Source organism: Bacidia gigantensis (assembly GCF_019456465.1).
Source record: "Bacidia gigantensis strain McMullin 20006 chromosome Unknown contig_180, whole genome shotgun sequence".
NCBI lineage: Eukaryota > Fungi > Ascomycota > Lecanoromycetes > Lecanorales > Ramalinaceae > Bacidia > Bacidia gigantensis.
In genome coordinates, this window is record NW_025408596.1 from 2190213 (window position 1) to 2207891 (window position 17679).

At 47.6% G+C, this 17679-nt stretch overlaps 5 protein-coding genes across 5 annotated transcripts; 2 read left to right on the forward strand and 3 right to left on the reverse strand.

The window, feature by feature from the left end:
* Positions 1-2104: 2104 nt before the first annotated feature.
* On the forward strand, positions 2105-2560 carry KY384_003604 (uncharacterized protein; the record flags this gene model as incomplete). The annotated part of the gene is made up of 2 exons (XM_044812118.1): positions 2105-2137; positions 2255-2560. 2 exons carry the CDS (start codon positions 2105-2107, stop codon positions 2558-2560), a joined length of 339 nt encoding a protein of 112 aa, XP_044671251.1.
* A 653-nt stretch (positions 2561-3213) lies between these two features.
* KY384_003605 (uncharacterized protein) lies at positions 3214-4422 on the reverse strand (the record flags this gene model as incomplete). Its single annotated transcript, XM_044812119.1, has 2 exons — positions 3214-3432; positions 4213-4422. The coding sequence occupies 2 exons, from the start codon at positions 4420-4422 to the stop codon at positions 3214-3216; spliced, it is 429 nt and encodes a 142-aa protein (XP_044671252.1).
* Positions 4423-4717: 295 nt separating this feature from the next.
* KY384_003606 (uncharacterized protein) lies at positions 4718-6128 on the forward strand (the record flags this gene model as incomplete). The annotated part of the gene is made up of 2 exons (XM_044812120.1): positions 4718-5013; positions 5633-6128. The coding sequence occupies 2 exons, from the start codon at positions 4718-4720 to the stop codon at positions 6126-6128; spliced, it is 792 nt and encodes a 263-aa protein (XP_044671253.1).
* Positions 6129-6392: 264 nt separating this feature from the next.
* Positions 6393-11322, reverse strand: KY384_003607 (uncharacterized protein; the record flags this gene model as incomplete). Its single annotated transcript, XM_044812121.1, has 8 exons — positions 6393-7053; positions 7704-8516; positions 8566-8695; positions 8744-9068; positions 9119-10000; positions 10051-10148; positions 10204-10367; positions 10436-11322. The coding sequence occupies 8 exons, from the start codon at positions 11320-11322 to the stop codon at positions 6393-6395; spliced, it is 3960 nt and encodes a 1319-aa protein (XP_044671254.1).
* Positions 11323-14536: 3214 nt separating this feature from the next.
* Positions 14537-17164, reverse strand: LYS4 (mitochondrial Homoaconitase; the record flags this gene model as incomplete). Its single annotated transcript, XM_044812122.1, has 3 exons — positions 14537-15501; positions 15579-16363; positions 16560-17164. 3 exons carry the CDS (start codon positions 17162-17164, stop codon positions 14537-14539), a joined length of 2355 nt encoding a protein of 784 aa, XP_044671255.1.
* Positions 17165-17679: the final 515 nt, after the last annotated feature.

Here is a 17679-nt window from a genome sequence, read left to right on the forward strand (position 1 = left end):
CTTTTCGTTGTTTCATCAAATATCACAGAATCTTCAGTTATGAAGGAGAGGATCACCGTTGCCTGAAAACTGTGTAAGGACCTAGGACAGAGAGATAAGAATGATCGAATGTTGACGGAAGAATGTAAGCACGTATTGACGCAAAGTATCGGCTCTAATGTTTTCACAAGGCGATGAAATTATGTGAGAGATAACCCATGAGATCAACTGTGGAGTGACATTGTTTAATGGAATCTTTGATCGGGTTTGTGTAATCAGTCTTTACCCTCTCTTTATGATTAACGTGACTTTTTTGATACCGCGTTTTCAAAATGAAGATATTTATAGCCCCCCGTGAAGACGAAGGTCTGTTTGCATATCGTTATTCGTGCCTTATCAAGGATTGCAAGGCACATGGCTGCTCGCGTATATTCTTTCGCTTTATGAATGCTCGCTAGGCGTCCGCGGTCACAGTCTCCGACGACTCTTATCACCGACTAATGCCCCAAAAGACACCTACCAATCGCTCTACGTTGGGTTGGTAACTAATTTTCCAAATCAGGTACCTAGGGTCACCATTCCTTCTTGTGTCTATGACACGATCGACCTTCCTGTCTTGTCCACAGACGAACCGTGTCTACAAGACGCACCTTATTGAATTCATCATGGGTCTAACTCCGTCTGAGACAAGAGCTACTGTTGCCGATCAGAGCAAGAGCCGTGGATTACTAAATTTTCCAGTCGACATTCGGCTGATCATATATGATTCGTACTGGTGAAACATTCCCTCTGGTTGGTGCCACAGTCCCTGTAAGTTCACTCGCTCTTCACGAGCTTGTTTGAGCTCATGTATCGATCAAGTGGCACTACAGATGGATTCCTGCACAATTTTTGAGAATTTGTAGGACCATCTACGACGAAGCACTACCAATCTTCTATGGCAAAACCGATTTCAGTCTATGGGTACAATACCCATACAGCCCAATCCGTCCTCTTTCGGACACACTGTCATCATTTGGACCATTTTACAGACACTTCGAACTCAATCAAAGCGTTTCTCTCTGCCTTTGCGATGGCGCCGTCTCCGATGAGATTAAACTTATTATGTCGGTGATAACTACCAGTGCGACTGTCAGCAATCTACTGGTATGACTCGACTATACAATAGCGGCTCCGTAGGCTCTCTATTGATCTTACAGAACAGGCATTCCAGATAATGCTCCATATGAAGGAGAAAAACCGTCGATTTTTGATGCAAAAAGGATGTTGTTCGGAAGGCATTGTCTACTTGAAGAAACACATCTGAACAACTAAATTCTTCATCTTCGACACTGTCTTCGATATTTCGAGATGTTGGCAGAGATCAAAACCCTTGAAATTGGTAGAAGGATGATGAATCAAGACATACAGGCTATCGGACGACCTCTGCTTGGAAAAACTTTATAATTCCCCACAAAAAGTCTTCTCTACCCAACAGGTCTGGAGAAAGGTGGAAATTCATTCATAAACATTTAACTTCAATATTCTTACATCGTTCAACGACATACCCACACACTAGAAATTACTATCTCACAAACCATAAACGTCGCTCATACATACCGAAGCTCATCAACGGATTTGACAAGGCATTTTGCTTGCTTCTCCATCCTCCTCTGACTTATATCACTTGAGGTCTGGCCTAAATATGACATGCTTGGGTGCACAAGATGACAGTAGAAATAATAAATCTGAGTGTTGGGAAAATTATCTTACGACATCCTCACCCCTGCGTCCCGCAACCTCTGAAATGAGATGTTCTCTCCATCAAAAGTTCATACTTGTGTCAAACTCATCAATCTTTTCACATGCCTCCATCCACAACAGATGATGTCACGCTTCAGTCGCAATGCCTTCGTTACTGACGTGAAGTGAGCGGTATGTCGGAGGATCACGTTGACGAAATGTTTGCTTATCACACAAGGTCATGTCGAGCGCCATTGTTTAACATGGGTATATCAATAGAAGACTCTCAGCTTCTTCCTCTGACCAATTTACAATCCACAATCTCCAACTCCCTCCCAAAAACACTCTTACGATCTCGAAGATGTGCCACCACGTTCACCACGTACATACTAGCTGCAACCACATGCGTAAGTGTGTGATAGAGAAAAAAAGGATGGTAAGTGAAGTTTTTTCCGACTGTTTAGATCCTTCTGAAAAATCCATCTGTTCAAGAAGGACCCCTTTGTTCCCAAATCTCCAAAGTCGAACAGACAATGCTGACCGATAAACACAGTGCAGCCACCCCGGCACAAGCGTATGCCTTGAATTTCGAATGACCGACTATGTATACATAGATGCACCCTCCTGGTGTGTACGCTGCTTCCGAGCGATCGAGAATCGAACCTCCGAGAAATACGACCAGACCATCCATATTTTGGAAACAACGATAGAGAATTTGGAAGGTGCGATGAAAGAAGGGACAATGGAGACTTCTGACACGCCTGAGGACCTGAAACGAGACGTTGCCAAGCTCAAGAAGGACAAATTGGCTAGTATCAAAGCGTTTCGAGACCAGCAGGGTGTCTGGGCGGATGGATGATTTTGTGGTCTGCTTGCGACAACGGGGAATAGAAAGGGACCAGACAGGACTCGGCTTCTGTTCTTCAACGGTAACGAAGCCTATGAACCCTTGTGATGTATCTCTGCATGCAGCATCAAGTCCTTTGGTTATAGCGGTTTAGGACACTGTTGCGGCTTTGAAATGTTGGTAAACAGGAGCGATTAAGATCCTATAACTAGACTTGAAGACTTGCTTTCTCTTCAATCCCTATGACTTAGTCAGGCCCTTTCGACATTCTCAAAGTGGACAAACTCACGATGGAAAAGCCTATGGAAAAGTAAAGAATGGTAAAGCCGAAGATGTATGCTCATCTAACCAAACAATGAACTTGAAATCTGAAAGGAAGCGTGACGTGAATTGTTCAAGCGTTCGCTTTGTCCTGACCAGAAGAGTCCGTGACTTGAGTTGAAAAGGCTGTCAATAATGAAAACTACGACATGATGAGATAGGAATGACGATAGCCTGCGAGTAGGGACTTTTTATCTATGTTTCTCTGTAGGCTCGAAGAAAGCTCTGATGTGTTCCTAATGAAGCTCTGCATTAGATGAACGAAATCAATGGTGTCTATCTATCCAAGTGGGTATTATTCGAAGAAGAAAATATTTTTAAACTTTTGTCTGCCATCTCAAAGCTTATAATTTCTCAGGATCTTTCTGTTCCTGTGAAGGCTCAGGTTTCGAATTTTCAGATTTTGTCATGTCAGATTCTGGGAGGATAGGTTTTGGAAGGATAGGTTTTGGAATGTCATCTATCGGGTTGTCAGGGTATTGCATAGGTGCCGGCGCCTGATATTCCCCATTCAAGCCTGCTCCTTTGTTGTTTTTGGAATTCCACTTCTTTTCTTTCTTGCACTAATCCACATGAAGAATAGCACCAAGACGTGACCCAGTCTGTTTTCTTGTCGCCCCTGATGTTATATTGCTTTCGGATCTCGGTGCGGTTGATGCCTTGTAGGACGCTTGCAGCACCTGTGAAGTGGCTGACAAGGCACCATAGCAAGCACTGCAGCGCTTGCGTCAGTCTATCGGTATATCCAAGAGCTTCGCAACCAGAACACTGACATCATCATGCTCGCTCTTAGGATCTGAGTCCTGAGGGTTTTCTCGAAGTGCCTGTGTCTTAGCAAAGACGAAACACGGGCAGAAGTATGCTTCTAAGCCTGGTAAAGAACATGATCAGCTTATACATCCCACCTTTGGTGGTTCGTATTCAGCTTACAGAGGCCTGTAGGCTTGCAGTCGGAGAGCTTATGATGCCATTCATTCTTCTGCGACATCTTCACTTTCGTAAGGCGACGCGTGAGCTCTAAGGTGAAGGGGGTGCTCGGAGGAGTAGCTGCAATTATATGTTCGTCATGATCCGCCATGAGTACGCAGTGGGCCTTTTGCTACCGCGCGCTGGTAGATGTAAGCCACAAAGCAAACTCGGCGGGAGATGACAGAGATATGGTGGAAGAATGCATCTGATGTTGAGTGTGAGACTAGTCCGGGTGGCTGTTGGCCATCCGTGGCCACAACATAAGGGTCAGCGGTGCCAGCCAGTCCTTTTTCCGAAGGGATGTACATGCTCCACAATGCTGAAGTCAATCTGAAGAGATCGCTCCTCCATCGTTACTCAAGGGTTTTTATCACTTGGTTTTCCAGCCAGTCCTCCCCATTCTTTTGGACATCACCAGCGGTCCATTTACGTTTCATTTTATCATCGCCTCGGCTTAGGCACAAGGTTTTTGATGCGGTCATGGATGGGCTCTCGAATAGTATCGCGATATGTAATCGGACGTAGACTAGCCATTGCTGCTGATAGATTGGCTGAGATGAGGCATCCCCGTCAATGGCGTCCATGCGCACGTAGCCCTTTGTCTACAAGGAAGCTTCTCCCTTTCGAACAATACCGCATTGCTAGTGATGGCTTTGATCATTATCCATTGTTGCACAAGTCCTTATCCGCTGTTGCATCTTATAAGCTGAGCAGAACTTCTGGTATGATGGCGTGTAAGTGCAGACAACAGATACTCCGCTCGTCTATCTCACCATGTGTCTCATCATCGCCCACGTTCACAAAGCGTGTCTGCATTGGCGCAAGATGGACGTCGTAGAATCATGTTCTGATCCCGAATCACAAATCTGCAACGACAACATGGACCTTCTCCACACGGTCCATATTGACTACCCATCCAATTGCCCGGATTGTTTTCGGAAACACGAAGATGAGATAACTCAAGACGCCGTCGAGACGATAGCGGAATTGAAGAAGTGGATCGCCGACGCCAGACACTTTGAGGAAGCAAAGGCACGTGGGGAAGACAAACCGATAACAGCCAAAAGAATTGATGCCGTTATCAAAATGTGGGAAGAAGACTTGAGGCATTTTGAGGGAGTGAAAGAGGACCTTTTGAGGCTTCATCGGAGGCTCGAGAGAGTTTGGGCTGACGGGTGAGTGCCCCTAACCTTCCCCTTTCTGACGATCTTAGATGCTGGCCAACTCCATTGTCTGAATGACAAGACCGAGGGATACTCGCTTTGAAGGATGAGAATTAGGCGCCCGTCGAACGACAATGTCCAGGTGAGCGAGGCAGCTTTCAAACCCCATGTTCTTCTACAGATAATTGTCAATTCAATCAACAACTTCCATACTTGCTCACATGCCTGATTCCGTCTCTTCTTCAATTCGCTCGTCTACCGTTGCCTTTCACCTCTGGAGCCATGAGGCCAGAATGTCTCGCATTTCATGTAAACAAAAAGAACCCGCCTGGATCCCGACAACGCGTAACATAGCATCACGTACTGATTGCCATCGCGAGAACGCACAGATGCTTGAAACTTTGAGTTCAAAACATCCTAAGCCTACGCCCACACAATGTTCGCCATGGCCCAATGTTGCGCATATGTCGCTAAAGATAAGCAGTCCAAGCAAAGGAGATATGACCACGGAGAATGACTGAAGGCCTTGCATCCACGTCAGCAAGATGCATCTTTCACCGTATCTCCAAATCACATCCACAGTCCTAGTGATAATATGCTGCGTTGTCAATGCTCTCCCCCCAGATCCCAGCTTTACCACGTCCCTGCCCACTACAAACCTTACACTCCCTTACCCCCCACCAGGCGACTACCATTGCACTGACCCAGTCCGCGGATCTTCTCTAGATTATCGTACCTGTCGCGACGCCGCGGAGAGATTTAAGTACCGTTTTACCGCCCTAGACGGCTATACCCTAACCCACCGTCGACACTTCAAAATGGCAACAGAGATCTCATGTCCATGGATTATTGTGGAATATGATTGCAAATTCACGCTCGATTATAGGAGTGAGGATGGGATGAATCCGCCTGCAAACCCCGAGTATGTCAGCTGGGTTGGGGGGAGGTTAGCGAAGAAGTGTACAGGGCCTGGCGCTGGTGGAGGCAAGGTAGAAGTTGGAGGGACCCAATGGGGTGAGGATTATACTTTAGTTTGGCAGATCGAGTTGGCCGACGGCGAGAAAGACGGGGGAAGTGTAGCTAATGAGACGCTGGAAGGGTTTAGTCTTGGTGGTGAGGTGGATTAGGAAGGAGGGGTGAACAGTTAATGGCATCGACTTGGGCGAAAAAGTTGTGAAAACCACCGCATTGGATTCACTGATCTTGCCCACCATAATCATAAATCTCAAGAGAGACATAAAGCAGTTATGAAAAACCTTACGCATGTTCAGAATTGAGGTTGCTCGGCTCCCCTAAGGTCAACTCTAGCAATCGAAGCACAAAATTGCCAGCAGTATAGCGACATAGCAAGAGCGCCGTGTCGATGAGTGATGGTGAAGCACTGTAAAGGTTTATCTCCTGGTCTTCAATAAATCCTGACCATCCTGAGTCCAGGCGAAGACGGCTCGTCCGTTCCCGTCCCCTCGAAGATTAAGCGTTCTGCCTCTTATCACCACCTCGTGAACGTTTGCATGAGACGATTGGGCAGGCCAATCTCTCCAAATTTCGCAGCCATGCCATCGGGGATTTTCAACGACCAAGCCAGCAACCCGCTTTGCCTGCTCCAGGTCGGCAACTTCTACCAACAATATTTTTGCTTGAATCTCATGAGCAATAGACAATAATCTTGGGTAGAATATATCGCCTCCATCTTGATGTGCTGTTGTGCTGGACTGTCTTGATGGCACCAGAGCAGCTCTCGGCTCAAAGTTGCGGACAGACCGTGAGGTCGTCGTCGCGAAGGCTTGAAGAGAAATGTAGGGCGGATTTGAGACCAGGACATCATAATATTCCTCTGTCTTTGTCATGAAGTCATCCTCAAAGATGTCAGCGTTCAAGAAAGCTATGTCGTCATGCGCATCCTGTGTCAGGAGTCCGTTCCCATGATTATGTTGCAAATTTCTCCTAGCCAATTTCACGGCCAGCGGAGCGGCATCAACACCAATGACCTGCGAGCTTACCCCGCGCGAAGCGAGGATAGCATGTAGCAGGAGGGAAATGCAGCCAGTACCACTACAAAGATCGAGCAAGCGCAATTTGGGTCTCTGGTGGTCGGGCCAGGAAAGAACGCTGGCTAGATGGCTTGTGATCGATTCTGTCTCAGGCCTTGAAGGAAGTGACAATGGAATCAGCACCCATGTACGACAGGATTGGAAGTGCATCGCCTTGGGAAGATCCACCTCGGTATTAGGACACCGGGTTGACAGAGTATCTCCAAATCCCCAAATGGCTGATTTCCAACGATGTATTGCAGAGGTTTGCCTCTAGCTCTCTCTTCGCACATAAGCCGATAATGTGACACCCATGCCGACTCATCATGTCCATTGCCCCTTTTGCTCACGCTCAAGGCATGTTCACGCAGCCAGCGCAGTTCATTTTTCGCGGAATCAAGATTTCGACAAGGTCGAAGCAGAGCAGGGAGGTGAGGATGAAGCGCAGCTGCTTGACGCAGTGTAGAGTGTGGAATACGGGGCATTCATTTCCGTCTGATATGTTTACAAACAGGATCAAGGATCGAGTTGCAGATTGATCATAGCTGACGTCCAAGATATTCGGAAACTTTAGCCGGCCCAATCGGCTAATCTGGCATCTTAGGATTCTGTCTGGGCACGAGAGGCAGTTGTTGTTAATCTATTGGGGTGCCAGTAGCCCTTCAAGACCACCCTTCCGCCCTCATGAGGCCTCCATCGACCTCACCACCACCAGGTCCATTCACATCTCCGGGCCCCTCAACCCCTTGCTCCTCCTCCACGGCCTCAAAATCCCACCCCATCTTCTCTAGCTCCCTAGCAAAAAAATCATATTCCTGCCCTTCGTCTGCATCCTTGCCGGCACTTTTCCCTTCCATCATTTCCCTAAATGCTCTGAGGTGCCACCAATGAACAAGACTTCGGCCAGCTTGCTCAACCGGTACTGCCTCCTCCACGACGCCGTCGACATCTCCACCGCAAAGCCACTCATCCCTTAACTCGGGCCGGCAGTGCAGATAGATAGCGGTGATGACGCGCATGTTGGTCTGCCGCCATTTGCGGCCACAGTACGGGACCTGGCTCTTGAAGAGCTTCAAAGTATAGAGGCGTAGATCAGGTTGCGGGATCTTTAACGATTTTCGAAGGATGGTGCTGGATTTGCATTGGACTAGAAGGAGAGCACGATGGGCCTTGCGTTTTGTTATTTTCTGCAGGATACGTAGCAAATTGATGTTTGTCAAAAAGAAGCGGGGAGCATAGTTCGTAAGTGGCGTCTGGGGAATGGTAGAACCTGCAGTGGGGAAGCCTAGTTCGTCAACTTCAGGTCGCCGGCTATTGATTGATGGAGGTGGACTTGCTGAGGGGGATTGCGACGTTGGAGATCGACGGTGTTTTCTTATTGGCGGCGGTGCAGCATCGTCAGAATCGGAGTCAGATGGCGAGAGGGCTGGCTGAGGAGGTGAAGCAGGTGGGTGTTTCGAATGGTGGTGGCAAAAAGCGAAGAAACTAGAATGTCAGGGTTTTGTATAGTGAATCGATTGGAGGATTCCCTTACTCCAAGTCTTCACGGTCATTCTTCTGTTCCACTGCCTTGTCAACATCCTGGAAGCCAAAATATTTGAGCACCAAAGGAAGGTAGCTTGCGTCTAGAAGAAGCTGAGTGAGGTATTCGAATTTTAGAACGTCTCAATGACTTTAGCTTAGTCCTTCACAGGATAATTCAAAGCACTCACGAGAGATTTTGAACCATTTCAACAGGATCAACAATATCCCCGAGACAGCTTTCGTCGAAATCTCTCTCATGCGCACGTCGTTTAGCGTCTCAACAGTAGGATCAACATCTTCTTCTCTCTCCAACCCGTGCTCATTAATCAGAGCATTGAGGTTCGCAGAAGAGTTGGGATTGGTCTTTCGCTTATCCGAATTATCACCTGCGTCTTCCGCACTATTGTTGTGGCTGGGCAACCCGGTCCCAGCGTGAAGATCTGAAACAGAATTCAACAGCTCTTTCATGACAAGCACGAGGACCAAGGATTGAAGATCTGGTAATGCACTCGTCTAGCACCTCTTGTTAGCCGCAAATATTGCCTAGAGTACAAAATACGTACGTAGTAATCATTAACAGCATTCAGACGTTTGCGTACACCATCATTTCGAACCTCATCTGCATTAATATTGGATTCGTCATTGACAGTAGCGGAGTTTCTCATTGGCGAATGATGATCCTCTTGTAAGTCACCTTCTTCATGATGCTCATCAGTAGAATCAAAGAAAGGTTCATGGTCGAACTTTTCTATTTTGTGATTCGAGACTTGTGGGGCATCAGGATTTCCCCACCCACGTTCTTCCTTGATATACCTCTCCCTGGCATCCCATAGCTGCCGCAATGACCGTGACATTCTCATTCTGCTGGCAAATAGCTGGCCTGCTTCCAAGATCGAGGCCGGGACATCGGAGCCGTGCCATCTCCTACCCACTAATTTGTCTTGTGTTTCCACAGAACCTTTGCCCCCTAACGTATTACTCGTCTCGTCAAGAGGCGGGTAAAGGAAAGGAAAATTTTGGTTGGTCTGGTAGTTTTGTTTCTTGCCACCTTTACCGCCGGGCCCTGCTGGAGAAGGTGGGGGAGATGGCGCCGGGGTAGCGATATGGACTGGCTGGTTGAAGATGGAGCCGCTCGTAGTATTACCGGAGTAGGCGTTTAGATTGTCTTGGCTAGCTTGTCGACTTGGATGATTCGGCAGGGGTGGTAAGATAGTATTATTGTCTGGCTCAATAGGTACTAGAGGCGGCGGCGGGCTGTATGCAGGATATTTTGAGGTGATCTCCTGGCGAAATAAGTGGTAGTCGAGAGGAGAGGCTGTTATGAATTTCTCGTCGTGGACATCTTGAAGCTCATGAGATTCTTCGCGAAGGACACGCTTACAATCTTTCACATCTTTATTTTGGCCAAGTAGAAATAAGAAAGATTTCCATAAAAGTAAGAGTAACTGGCTGAATTAGCAGTTCTGCCCTCATCAATGAGCACTATGCGGCAAACCTTATGACGTGATATACAAGACGCCTCAACTGAGTCCTCCCAACGCGTAGTTGCAATCATCCTGGTCAGAAGAAACAGCATGCCGGGTTTCACGTTCGCTGGGATTGTAGAGTCAAACATAAACGCCAGATCTCAGATATATGGGACACATACCAAATGCGTCTCTCCTCTTAGCTTGGGCGCTCAGCTCCTCCGTACACCGACCGGTCTCAATGATAAGGTAAAGAGTTGTTAGAACATGGTTACATTCGAGTTGTCTCATCATTCTCATTTCAGCATAAGCTGCTTCTGACATTTCAGGCCGTGGGCCAGCTTCTCTGCCCTACTATCAGCAAGCCCCCCCAAGGAGGAGCCACTTTGAGAAACAAGGTCACGACTGACTGACAATTCACTATGCCAGAGCGCCTCCAAAGAGCTTATCAGACGCTGAATAATGTCCTGCTGTGAGAGCATTGCTGTTCCCTGAAAGATCCAATCCATCTGAATCTCAGAAGTTGGTCTCGGCACCGTAGCAGAATCTTCGTTGTTTTGCGACACCCGTCGAGGTGGATTGACAAGTTGGACTCGCTTCGTTTCGTCCCATGCTCCCAACGCGATGTAGGAGAGACACCCTAGGCTTTTGACTCGTGAAGCAACGTCGTCAGACTCCAAATCTTCCACAACAATCTTCACAAATTGCATTCTCTCCGAATCTCCCACATCTATCCAGCTTGGATTTGCTTGCTCGATTTCGAAATCGTCCGCAACCCACTCGTGCCATCGATCTTCAAACACTTCCTTCTCCTTTAGCAAAATCAATCTCTCTTCTTCTGTATAGATGAACCATTCTTGCACCTCCTCCTCTAGGCCTCGAGTCTCTTCATATTCGTATGCATAAGCAGCTGGCTCCAATTTTGGGAGATCTCCCATGAGCTTTTTCAGTTGTTGTAGACTCAGAGAATCTGCAGGCTTCTCATCTGGGTCTTGCCTATTGGGTGCCGGTGGTGGCGGCTGCTTCGGTGGCAAAGGGACACTTCCTTCTCTCCTCAAGATGGGTCGCGGAAGAGGTCGCGTGGGGGAGGGTACCGCATTGGCAAGGATCTTGGGGCTGCCAGTTGGCTGGGCATCTTGAGCTCGTCGATTCTCGATGCGAGCATTGAAGTCGGATTCTGAGGAGGTCTCGGTTGGAGAGATGGTCGATATGTCTGCGCCTGCTTCGTCGACCTCATCTGCTCTCACAATAATGGCATCTGGCTCTGCCAAATCCTCAGATGCTGGCGCTGAAAAGTCCATGTTTGAGCACGTGTGGGGCTTGCTCTCGAATTCAACACATGTTTCAAGCGGGCGCAAAGATGAGCAGAGTCCTCTTAATAACGTTTCAGAGCCTCCGCCTCCGCCTCATTAATTGCTACGGCTCTCGCATGCGATCTCTGTGTTTAGAAGTTGGTGTCAGATGTCAAGTCCACATAGCTAGCTATCTTATCGTTGTTATATCCGCTTAGCTCCGAGCCCCTGAAGGCCCCTATTTGCTTGTCCATGACATTTAGTTCTGGTCTTTCCGCTTGGTTATACACTGGTAATTGGAGTATTGATGACTTGTCAATGCTCTTGTTGGCGATGAGAATAGTCATTGACCTAAGCCTGACCACATAGATACTTAATTGATCCATCGACTAATCCATCACTGCTCTGTTGTGCATAGCTAGCACTCAAGATCCAGCCCACAAGATGTTCAATTCATTAGCTTTGAGACAATTGACTGTCGCGTCCGAGCTGTCTATACTCTACCAGGCTCTGACGTCGTCAAGGTAAAGTACGGCACGGGAGACTGTCTCAAAATGAAACTGGCCTATGGGTCTTGAGTACAGACCACAAGCCTTCAGTAGCGTGCCACTATGGCATGTGAAATCCCGCTCGAGGCACCCAGGAATCTACATCTAAACGAAACAGAAGGACAAAAGCTTAAATGTATAGCTTGAATCTGGCTCAACCTCGTCTCGGTCGAGGTCTAGGAGTGTGACTTGTCGAATGATCACTAGACATAACTGAAAGGCTCTGCTCCAGTGTTGAGAAGTTATCGCGATGCAGACGCACTGCAAGGCTTCACTACTATCGTATAACTTTCGTGTTGGCTACAGAGATCGTCATCCTGATTTACTTCCACCATAATGTATTGCGGACACATTAGCCTCAGCCGATTTCGCTTCGTGAAACATCCACGAGGCTGAAAGAATAGTATCCATGGTTTCAAGGATGAGCCTTACATTTATCGATCAATCAATGTCATATCAAAATATGTCATTAACGAACACAGTCATCATTCTCGCAAGCCTTCGCGACCAAGCTGAACGCCCGTGATCCCCGGCCATTCACATGGTACAGCCACATCGCCGATCCGGCTACAGTTCAAAACTGGCAGCATATAAGTTGTGAATATTTCACCCTCCTCTTTTTCCTGAAGCAGCACCCCATCATATACCCTTATGACGAATTCCGGGCCAGATCAGTCTAGAGCTTTGCTTTGCGATAAGATTGTAGTTCAGGCGTGCGAAAACTGCTTTGGCTTTACCACCAGTCTTTCCCTAAATCACCTCCCACCTACAGATTATCAAAGCTTCCTTCATTATGCTTCCGTCCATCGCCATCATTCTTGCAAGCGCCACCATCTTCTCCCAATCCGTCTTTGCCGTTGAAGGTTGCAAACCACCTGGAGAACACATGTGTGCGTTCCTGGCCAGCGCCAGTCTTCTCGCCTTTCCAACAGCGGGCACAAGTGGTGCGACTTTCGATGAAAACGACGACACAGACATAGTCAACGGCGACTGTGCCTCCATACTTTCATCTGGCAAGCTTGGACCAGCAAGTCCGGGTTTCTATGGCGACTATCGGACAGCATATGATACCGAATTGAAAGCCTGGGCCGATTGGATATCGAGCGGCGGCATTGAAGGTTTAAATTTCGAGTACGGCAACAACTGGTATTATGAGAAGGATTGCAGGTCCTACAAAGTGGGAACATTTGTACGATGTCAAGCACGAGCTGGTGTTTGTTTGTCTGGATCATTAGTGCGTGCGGCTAATTTCATGGGAAGGATCCAGCAGGTCGAGCTTTACAGTGCAACTTCCCTTGTTAAAAAAGCAATTTTCATGCGCTCTTGGGGATGGTCGACTCGGCCAAACCTGGAGCTATCCAAGATCAGAATCAAATTGACCGACAAACGAAGTCGCGTTCGAGAAGAATGTTGCTTTCAATATATAATTCGGCCGATCAAAGCGATAGGCAGACAACTCTTCAACGTTTGGAGCTGAACCCAGGTGTCGAAAGCCAAAGATGTGTTCTGAAAAGTCATAAAGTGTGAGTTACAGCTTGTTCCAGCTAATAGACCGAGAGGTAAGCTTGAATGTTCAGCTCGATCGTTATGACAAAGAAAATACATAGATCTTCAAATTAGAAGTGCTTAGAAGTTTTGATATCCCTGTATATCTGATTCTCAATTGTTTCGTACGCATGAAACTGTTGTTTTGTCAGCAATTTCTAGATAGTTTCTGACCAAGCGAGTCCTAGCCTGGCTATTCCAGCTTGGCATTCCCTTTCTGCCATAGTCATCTATTTCTTACTCATCATACACGTATGGCGTGGATACGACTGTTATATATTGACGGAAATTATTGACCAGACCTTTTATCGTCAACAACGAGCCCACCTCCTTCTCAGGCTATGTACAGATATACTAACATTGTAGCAGAGAAGGAGGCAACAAAAGCGATCTTTGAGACAATTTCCATACTTGCCCGCGCGGTCCTTGAAAAGCCGTATATCAAAACGTTTTCGCGCGTGGCTCAAAGCGGTAATCCTGCCACCGTCACCATGCCACGACGACGATACTGCAGTAGGCTTGACCACATTCAGACAGGAGGTCTAGCTTTCAATCCCGATTGCTTGGCATGGAGTCCGAATTTCCTGTTTAAGGATGGCATAACCTTCAACGAAGTCCGCGCATAGTCGTTTATCAGAGTTAAGTCTCGAGCGTGCCGAAATGAACAACGTTCCCCTTTCGTTAGAGGACAAGAGTGTCCTGCTAGATTGGGACCCATCGCAAGGCAGGCATGCAGGAAACCCGTTCCTCCAGTGGTTGCTGATTTCGGTTGCTGCACCATTGCTGTCCATTCATAGCATCTACAATTGCGCTCGTAAGCTTTGCAATTCGGCGTTTTCGTAGAACACCGGCCAGAATAAGTTACACTCGCCTACGTTCATCCAAATTTCGTCGTAACAAGGTAATCGCGCTTCGTATCGACAGCCTGCGCTAAGGGTTGCGTATTATTCCCCATTTCTCTTCTTAGATAGCGGTTGGTGTGTAAACCTCAATAGGAAACTGATCGCAATCACCAAGCCGAGTATTCCTGATATAATATTATAGCATCTTGTCTTTGTCCCTTCTGTAGGCAGACCCGATCGTGTAGACCTACGTAATGTCTCAATTCCACTCCTCAATCGTTCAAACTCTCACCCGCTGCTTTTGATTTCGTTCCGTACCCATTTTTCCAGACCACCTCTTGCAATGATCTCTTGTACATTCGGTGGCAACTCCCCAATTTTCTCGGTCCATCTATCACCACTCTGCCCCTCCTGAACGGTGATCTTGCTCCTCCTCACATCCCAGGTAAGCTTCCAACCTGTCCGCCTCGTAAGTGTGTTCTCCTGCTTTGGCGTTGCCTGAGGTGCAGGCGGTGGGGAGTCGAGGGAATCCTTGTTTTGCAACGGCTCCTGCATCTTTTGCTGGGTAATAGACGCCACATTACCAGAGAAGACTTTTCTCAACCTATGGATGAGTCGTGGCGTCTCTATACCCATCAAAGCATTGTTGATGCTATTTCTCGAAAAAATATTACCAAAACTCCCAGCCACCACCAAAGGAATTTGTTTAGCGACCAAGGAGGAAGCGGCCTGTTCACGAGAAGAACCTGTGCCAAAATTGAAGCCAGAAACTAAAATGTCACCAGCTTTTGTAATAGCCCCAAAGGTAGGATCGTAATTCTCCATGCAAACCTCTGCCATCTTCTTGGGCGTAATATCGTCTTGATAAGTGTACTTGCCAGGATAAATAGCATCTGTATTGATGTTGTCTGCATCACAGAAGACGATCTCGCCCTCTACTGTTTCTGGGAAACCAGGAAGAATCTCAGTAAACGCCTCCTCGGAGCCTGCTGAGATACTATCCGCACCGCCGAAATTAGTCTCGGCCTCCTCGATTGCATTATCCAGCTGCCCAATGATCTTCTCCAGGCTCTCTTCAGCGGTGATCATTCTATCTGCTTCACGAATCCCATCCCCTTCGCCCATAACAACGCCAGCCCAATTCTCGGGTTTCCGATACCAACCTGGTCCCATGAGTTTGCCTTGCAGAGCACTAGCAGCAACCACTTCAGGACTGCCAAGGTATGCCTTTGCGTCTGTTGAACCCATTCGACCTAGAAACAATTAGATGCAATGTCACCAGATTCAAGAAGGAACCAGCCTTTAAAATTCCGGTTAGAAGCTGAAATACCAACTTCACCGGGTTCAAGAAGACCAGCTCCAAGACCGATGCACGGACCGCAGCCAGCTGGTAAAGCTGTGGCTCCAGCATCAAGCATCGCTTGCCAGTCTCCGGCTTCCTCTGCGGCAAGCTGCTCGGGCATCGATGCAGCAGCGATAAAAAACTTTACATGATCTGGTATGGCCACACCTTTGCCACCATTAGCTTTGACGGCATCTTTGAAAACTCTCGCCGCTGCTGCAAGGTCTGAAGCTCGTGAGTTAGTACAAGAGACAAGGTACGCCTTATCTATCTTGATTTTCTCTGCTTCGAGCTCCTCCAAAGGCGTAGCAATTTTGACGGAATTTGGCCCAGAAATATAAGGAGCTAATGTCGAGAGATTGAGATGCAGGTACTTGGCATACTTAGCTCCTTTATCCGCCGATATGGGGCTCCTGAAAAGCTCGTCTAGGCGTGAATGGGTGAATCGTTTGGGAGTTAGAGCATCACTCAGGCTTGCACTGTCATACAGTGAGGCCTCGGTAGCTTTAGATCTCAACCACTTCTCCAGTGTGGTATCCATTTGAAACAGTCCTGATAACGCTCCATGCTCAGTCGTCATATTCGCGATGGTAAGGCGCGCGTCAACGGATAGACTGCGCATAGTCTCCTCTTCACCTACAAATTCAATGGCATGATTGAGCACCTCGTCTTTATTGAACGTCCCGCATAAGGCGATGATGACGTCCTTCGCTGTTACGCCTTGTGGCAGGGCACCTGTAAATGTAATCTTCGCTATGGGCGGAATTTGCCACCTAGTAACCGGAGTCAGAGTTTGGCTTACGGTCTGCACTCCAGATTTTCATACCACGTCCGGCCCGTAGCCCAGATAGACGCTGCGTCTGTCCTCACCACAGGAGTTCCTAGGCATGATAACCCACCATACATATTGCTGTGGCTTCTCTAGTCTTAGATTATTTCCCTTTTTAAGTGCGTTTCTATGGATAGTACCTGTCGGACGCGACGACCAGAGTGCCTGGCCAGGCGTAACCCTCTTCTACCATGATCTGGTGGCCTATTCCCCTTCCCGCGGGATAGAAGTCTGCGCCTTGCTTCTTTGCAAACTCCTCAATGAGCCGATATTTCTTGAGATTTGTTTCGCTCTTGTTCTGCACGTCATGGTCCAATGTCATGACAATTTGACGAGGATTATGCAGTTTTGACGCCCCGATCGACATAAACTTGGTGGCGACAGGCCAGCTGTTGTCGTGCGTCATGCAATGATGAGGTTGGATACTGACATAATCGCCTGCTTTGACAGCCTTGCCTTCTTCTGGCAGTCCAACAGCATAGCGTTGAATGATTTTTTCGGTCAATGTTTGAGGGACATGAGATTTTGTCTGGAGGGATGACAGGACGGCTGCAGCAGAGGGGTCTTGAATCTGGGAGGGAAAGACTTCGGCTTGTCGATGTGGAGTCCTCGTGTAGGGGCGGACTTGTTGGCAGCTTGTTCGAGGCCGACATTTCGGTATGCCCAGACCCAGCTGAGGACATGATGCCAAACAATCTTGCTGCCTTGATACTAGCTGTCTGACAACCCTCATGCATTGAAACATGTTCTCAGCTGTATGCGCTACTGCTCACTAGACGTTTTTATGATTTCAAAGATCGATCTGTCGCTCGAATGTTGATTCAGAAAATTTGTCCTTTATCTAACTAATTATCGTTCGTGTATGACACCAATCAAATTTGCCAATTTCTAATTCGATCGTCAGTCTTCTGCGAGAAGGAATTGTTTGCTCGACGGGGTTGCAATTGACACAGCATCGTCGTACAGAATACCTTTGCTTGCAACAAATGATGTTTGAATAGTGTATCCGAAGTTAAACAGTATCTTCGGGTGAAACTCTGCCTGAGACCAGTCGACCCTTCCCATCCTGCGCATAAGATGATACATCCACATCCACAGTCCGTCTGATATTGTTATCCTTAGCTGAGAATCGCTGGTCAGGCCCCAATTCCAGCCACACCTCATGCGGTACTGGTCGTCCGATTACAGTCGTTGAATCGCTATCCGTAAGCACTTTCCGCTTGAATGGGCTATATCTATCTCGGCTGGAGTCTTCTGAAG